Source organism: Vitis riparia, chromosome 14 (genome assembly GCF_004353265.1).
Source record: "Vitis riparia cultivar Riparia Gloire de Montpellier isolate 1030 chromosome 14, EGFV_Vit.rip_1.0, whole genome shotgun sequence".
NCBI lineage: Eukaryota > Viridiplantae > Streptophyta > Magnoliopsida > Vitales > Vitaceae > Vitis > Vitis riparia.
In genome coordinates, this window is record NC_048444.1 from 1023972 (window position 1) to 1031108 (window position 7137).

At 33.6% G+C, this 7137-nt stretch overlaps 1 protein-coding gene across 1 annotated transcript; it reads left to right on the forward strand.

Annotated features, from left to right (window-relative positions):
* The first annotated feature begins 581 nt into the window (after positions 1-581).
* On the forward strand, positions 582-4757 carry LOC117930923 (40S ribosomal protein S9-2). Its single transcript, XM_034851730.1, has 3 exons — positions 582-682; positions 1856-2237; positions 4347-4757. Exons 1-3 carry the CDS (start codon positions 655-657, stop codon positions 4528-4530), a joined length of 594 nt encoding a protein of 197 aa, XP_034707621.1. The 5' UTR covers positions 582-654; the 3' UTR covers positions 4531-4757.
* Positions 4758-7137: the final 2380 nt, after the last annotated feature.

Here is a 7137-nt window from a genome sequence, read left to right on the forward strand (position 1 = left end):
CTAAAATAAAACATGAGAAAATCTTTTTTTTTTTTGTCAGGTTTTTGTAAAATTTGAAAACATTAGCCTCAAGGCCTAAGTAACATGTATATTAAATAAAATTATCATAAAATTAATTTTTCATAATAATTTATTAAAATTATCTTATAAATAAATATATTTATAAAATATTTTAATTAAATAAAATATATTATATAAACAACCATAAATTATCGCCATAGCAAATTTATAAAATTATATTTTGTATAATTTTATTATTTAATTAAAAAAAGTACACAATTTATTATTATGTATTATAAAAATTGGCATAAATTTAATTTATCATGATAAATTGTTAAAATTATCTTCAAGATAAATTAGTCTTGCCCTCTTGCCATGGCATTTTTTCTTTCATGATTTAAAAATATAACTCAAATAATAAAAATAATTTTATTCTTAAGCGGATCCGTAGGCTTTGACGAAAAGCCCAAATCCAACTGATAATTTCAACATCTATTAGCCCAGCCCAAGAACGACCCCATATGCGGGGGTAGAGTTGTAATTCTATCGATTAGGGTTTAGGGCTTGCCTATATAAGCAAACATCGTTTCTGACCTTCGTCTTCTCCCATTTTGCCTTCGTTTTGCAGGTGTCCAAGCAGAGGCCGACGGAACCATGGTTCACGTCAGTTTCTACCGGAACTGTAAGATCCACATCTCTCTATGTATATTGATTTCGGTTTATTCTGATCTCCATTTTCACATTCGTCTTTGAGCATATGATCCCTGAAACAACGTTGGTACTGATTGTTTTGTTTATATTTCTCTTATAAGGGGAGCTTGATCTTCTGAATAATGTATTTATGATTTTGGTATTGTTATATAAGTTGTGTAAGTTCTTTTGATTGTATGTTAGTTTATTTGCTTTACTCTTTGGTTGCTGAGAAACTTAAAGAAAAGAGAGGAAATTTTTAAATATGTCGCTTGTTTTGCTTTGGTTTAACTTTGCTAAATTCTTGTGTTTGGCGTGGTGGAGTTGAGGTTTCTGTTTTCTCCGGTCCTCCGTGATGTGGAATCTAGCATTCAAAATTTCAGGGCTTGTTTGGCAGAGGAAATGAAACCGCAAGAATGCTCATGTTCAGAGATCGTGTTTAAAAACCCATTGTTTTTGGATCGGTTGCAATTGTCAAAATGCTCACATTTTAGAAAATGTTTTGAAGATAACAATTTGATAGTTCTAAAAGTAACCCATGTTTTGAAAATGTTTTCAGAATTGGTTTCCATAATGTCTTCAGAAGACGGTCCTTCATGTCATTTCATTTTTCTAACTCAGATCCACTGCCCACAGTTCTCTTTTCTAATAGGCGTTATTATTTTCCTATGTCACTGATCAAGTGGTGGGGGTTGGGGTTCACAGAAGCTAGTCATTAGACTTGTTGTATTTGAAATATCTTACAAATTTAATTGTCTCAATTATCTTAATCTGTCATCTTTACTCTTTGTTTTACTAGGATTTATGAAGGTGGTGTTTGTTTTTTTGGCTTTTTGCTGAAAGTAATTTAGTTTTAGAATTTAGGTTGTTTGTTTTTCTACTTTTTCATGACTTATTATAAACTTTTTACTAAATAGAAAAAGCCAAAATATGTAGTTTTTTCTAAATAGAAAAAATAACATATTGTTTTTTTTACTTTTTAATACTTAATAGAAATAAAATACTACAAAAACAAACAACCTAATATTCAACACTATTAAGCATTAAGGTTCTATTTAGAATTAAGTAAAAAACAAACACTACTAGTTTGCATAGCTTCATGGTATCAAGTTGTTTTTCATTATAATTTTGCTTACTATAAATGCTTAATTGTGGGTGGGTTTAGATGGGAAGACATTCAAGAAGCCCCGTCGTCCCTACGAGAAGGAGCGTCTGGATGCAGAGCTGAAGCTTGTAGGAGAGTATGGCCTCCGATGTAAGAGAGAGTTGTGGAGGGTTCAGTATGTACTGAGCCGCATCCGTAATAATGCTAGGATGCTTCTCACTCTCGATGAGAAAAATCCCCGCCGCATCTTTGAGGGTGAGGCACTTCTTAGGAGGATGAACAGGTATGGGCTTTTGGATGAGAGCCAGAACAAGCTGGATTATGTGTTGGCCCTGACTGTGGAGAACTTCCTCGAGCGCCGTCTCCAGACACTTGTGTTCAAGTCGGGTATGGCTAAGTCAATTCACCATGCTCGTGTCCTCATTCGGCAGAGGCATATCAGGTATAATCCACAACCATTTCTAGCCAAGTATGATACATTGACAATTTACTTGCTCTAAGTGTATCCTTCTGTGATTTATTGTCTGCATAGATTCATTTGATGAACTCAATTTTGTAGCTGTTATGACATTCTCACTTTCTAATTGCATCAAATGGGGGTTATGCTTAGGTTTCTGAATTCTAAAGTAGATTCTGGTTGTCATACTAATCTGAAGTTGATATGCTATAACATTTTGTGATTTTAGTTACTTTTGATTGTTGAGTGGATCTTGTTATGCAATAACTGGTGTTGCTTTTTGTTTTTGTTTGGCCTTTTCTTTAATTGCTAATTGAATTCTTAGCTGGTAAAGACAACAACTCTTAGTTAAATTTGGTAATGTAAATGGATGCTAGTCATTCATGGATCTACTTTCTTGTTTTCCATTCTCCTATTTTCCACTGTCATGCTTAAGTTTCCCCCACCCCCCAGAAAAAGGAGGAAAAGAAAATTTCTCTTTTCATTTTTAAAGAAATTATTACAAATTCCATTACCCTTCAAAGTTCCTGATATCTTTTTCCAAATTTCAGGGCAAATAAATTTGTTAACATGGGAAAAAGTAACACATTGTGCCCAACATTGGGTTAGTTGGTCAATATTTTTTAAATCTTTTGATCTTGATGCTTGCAAGCTCTGCTTTTCTTTCATTCTCTTCCTAATATTTGAATATCTGATCCTAGTTTCAATTGAATGGAGAATGAATCTATGCTTTGAAATGATTAGCTGCCAGAGTCCTGGATATATTCATGAATTAGTTCTGACTGGATAAGTTAGAACGCAAGACACCAATACGCTTTTGATTGTTTACTATACTTAATTCTATTGTAGGAATCGTTTTTGGCTTGTGGACTATTGGTACTTTCTGTTTTTTTGGCTACCTTCTGACTTACCGTTAGTGCAATTATTTTGTACCTTTACATGTGAATATTTGCCATTATCTGCTGGAAACTCTCCCTCTCTCTCTCCACATGGACATTTTGTGGTAGTGTGTGCTGTGAACTCGTGGTTGATTGGTTGTAACTTGTGCTGTAAGCAACTCCACCCTAGGATGTCTAAATCCTTTGTGATATTACGTTTTTCTTCTGTGTTAAATTGTTATATTAGTTTCTTCTCTTTTGCTTATAAGAGATGGTAAGGTGAAGGCTATTTCAAGATGCTATCGCTTAAGTTTTGGCCCACTAAAATAGAATCATTAAGAGCAATCCATGCAATTTTACATTTATACCTTTTTATGTCTTTTTCTGTTAATAGCTTCTGAAGTAAAGTCTATTGTCAGCATGCTCTTGCTTTAAGATGTATGCACTAAAGTAAACATAAAAAGTTAATGATAATACATGAAATTCTTGCGTATGCAAAGTTCTTTTTCTCTTGCTTTTAAGAGCTGCTAACTTAAGGCCTAATTTCAAGATGTTCTTGCTTGAGCTTTTGGGAAAACCCGTAAAAAGGCGTGGCAAATGGTCCCCTTATGTATATTTTGGTCAGTATGAAAGGAAAGAAATTTGTTGGCTTTTGGGAATGAGGCGCTTTCACTCCAAAGGCTGAAACATTCTTTTGTATGTAATATGTGGTTTTGGGTTAGGGTGTTTATAGTTTTGAGCCCTTGTTCTCTTGTTAGCTTTTTTGAGTGGCTAGGCTCTAAGTAAGGTAGGGGTTGTTCTTTCCCCTTTCTTGGTTTAGAGTCTGTGGGGTGCTTTTGTATACTCCCTGAATCCCAGGAGGGCACTAGTTTGGTGTCTCCTCTTTCTGTTTAATATATTTCTCTTTACTTATCAAAAAAAAAAAAAAGGATGTTCTTGCTTGAGCTTGGATGCATTAAACCATGAGATATTAATCTATGCTAATATTCACTTTAAAAAGTGCTTTGTTTGTGCTGTATGCAACATGAGACAAGGGCAAGATATTGGTTATTCATAGATAATTTACAATAACCATGTGGAGGGTACCAAGATTATTTTATATGATCCCTGTAATTCTATGAAGATATCCTATGCTTGGTTATCATAGGAATGGGAAAGCTATTCTGCATTCTTCTATGATGGCTAATTCTGGAAATGCTGAATGTTGGCTTGCCAGGGTTGGGAGACAGGTGGTCAATATACCCTCATTCTTGGTGAGGATGGACTCTCAGAAGCATATCGATTTCTCCCTCACAAGTCCCCTTGGAGGTGGTCGCCCAGGAAGAGTGAAGCGAAAGAACCAGAAGGCTGCTGCCAAGAAGGCTGCAGGTGGAGATGGAGATGAGGAGGATGAGGATTGAATTCATTTTATGCCACCTCTTTTTCAGTTCCTTGTCGATTCAGTTACTAGTTTTCTTGTCTGGATGCTTCTATTCAGTCTCTCTATTTTAGTGAATCCCGGAACCAATTTTGCATGTTTTGGTTAATTGCTTAGAGCAAGACTATTGTCAAGGATGGTTTTTCCCCTTTTTTGTTATGGTTGATAAAAGAGTGAAACCTGTTAAATTCTACCAATCTATTTTTTGGGTGGCAGGTAGTCTATACATTCATCCATGTCTGATCTCTCTTTCTCCATAAAAATCATGCCTAACCCTTAATTAGGTTTGATGGCAGATTTTATGGCCCTACCCCCGCATGAACCTCACATGCTTGCCTAAACGCAAAAAACTCTCCTCCCTCTCAGATATTATCGTTCTCCTGCAACATAAGCCTCACATGCAGCACCTAATAGAATGTGCAGCCTGTCTAGGGTTTGTTTCCTGTCCCTTTCACTTGTTACATATCCTTTCCCATAAGGAAATGCTAAATGCCACGGTACTCAATCGCTGCATCATAGTATTCTTCTAAATCCAAGGTAATCGCTACTTTATGGTATTCTTCTAAATCCAAGGTAATCTCTGCTTTATGGTATTCTTCTAAATCCAAGGTAATATGTGGTTATAATTGTATTGGTAGGAAGGAATAAAATTAAGGTAAAAAGATAGGATTAAAGTAAATAAGATCATTGATTTACCATGTCTTGTATTTATTTAAAATTTCATCACATTCTTTTCTTATTATTTGTGCAATAATTTTAAATCAATAGGATTGGGATTGACCAGAAAGCCCTCAAGAGAATGAAATTAACAACCTTTTTATGAACCAAAAATGGAAGGAAAGGGAGGGATAAAAAAGAAATGGAGATCTTGGGTTGAAGGTTAAAAAATAAATGTTGGAAATTGGCCTATTTTTGTTAAATACCTTATTTTTAAAGGGCCTATTTTTATTAAATATCTTAAAACTATAATTTTAGTATATATTTAAAAATTCTATAAAACCCGTATTTTCAAACTAACTTAAAAGGGTAATTAGCTTACTTAAAAGGGTAATTAGCTTGAAAGATAGTCTTTGTAGTCACGTAATCATTCATTTGACTTTTCTTTAATGTGAAAAACCATAGTTGGTAATCATTCATCTCTTTTCTTTAATGTGAAAAATCATAATTGGTAACCATTCATCTGATTTTTCTTTAATATGAAAAATCATAGTTAGTCACCATAGTTTTAAATTTAAATTTAAAATCATAATAATTAATTATGATTTTAAAACAAAAAAATTAAAAAATAATCAAATTAAAATCATTATTGATAGATATGATTTTAAATTTAAAACTAAAATGACTGTTATTAGTTGTGGTTTTAAAGGGGAAAAATTTTAAAAATAAGAATAAAATGAAATTTGATGAAACGCAAATTTTAGGTTGAGAATATATTTGTTAGTTTGACCGGAAACTGCTCTTATTATGTTCCAATCATTCATTGAAGAATAAAGTCGTCATATGTGGTCTCTTAGTTAGTCACATGTGACGATAAGGAAGTTGTCACACCGTTTAGTCACTGCCTTCACGTATTGAATGAAGTGTCTCCACCAGGCTGCTCCACCTGTTCCTGGACCCACCATGATGCGATCTTGTACCTCCACATGTAACGTCAGATTTCAATTGTTAGAGCTTGAAATGGATTTAGTTACACAATACAAATATCTCAAGACTTGGAGAAATCCATTAACCCTCTAACCACATGCCACATGTACCTTCAGCCCACATTACTTGGCCACAATTCTCGCACCTCCCATGCCCCATGTGAACCCAAACGACACCGTTTAAGTTTGATGTGACCTCTGGTCTCGGATAGTTAGCTATTGTTGGAAGTTGAGCTTGATTAATCTCCTTTTTGTTTTTAGCTTTAATTCAACCTCATCCTTAGTCAAGACTCAAAATCATGATTATCTACTAATATCAGGGTATAATAAAATTAATAATAATAGTAATATTTTAATAATATTTATATCAATGATTTTTTTTAAATATTACTTATATATTGATTTAAAAAAAAACTTTTGTGTATGATATTATTTTTATATTTATATAATTATTTTTTAAAAATAATCTTAAAAAACAAATAAGAATTGTTTAAAATAATTAAATTATATTTTAAAAAATTCATATTTTTAAAACAAGTTCTTAAAACACGTTTTTAAAGTATAGGAAATAATTTTAAAATTTTTAAAAGCACTTGGCAGAGTTTTCAATTTTAAAAAGCTTATAAGATTTTTATTAGAAAATGGATTGGTGAGGTGTAGGGTTCTGATTGATTGCAACAATTATCTCACGTTAATTAATTAAAAATTGATCCGAAGATGGATGCCGTCAAAACGGCAACGGCTTGGACCAGTCTCCCAACACCACCACATGTCTCTCTCCGTTCAACACGTGATAGCCGGTTTCTCTCTCTCCACTTCCACGTGTATCTCCATCATCCACGTCACCATCTCTGACTCACTCGACACCTCACCTCACGGAACCTCTCGCCCTGGCTTGTATATATTTCCTTCCTCTCGTATTCATATTTTCCAAACGATTTCTTTCC

What these genes read in the sequence shown, in the direction of transcription:
- LOC117930923 (XM_034851730.1), top strand. Translation starts at nt 655, where the DNA reads ATGGTTCACGTCAGTTTCTACCGGAACT. An exon ending in CGTCAGTTTCTACCGGAACT is followed by an intron (nt 683 to 1,855) that starts GTAAGATCCACA and finishes GGGTGGGTTTAG; the next exon opens with ATGGGAAGACATTCAAGAAG. An exon ending in ATTCGGCAGAGGCATATCAG is followed by an intron (nt 2,238 to 4,346) that starts GTATAATCCACA and finishes TTGGCTTGCCAG; the next exon opens with GGTTGGGAGACAGGTGGTCA.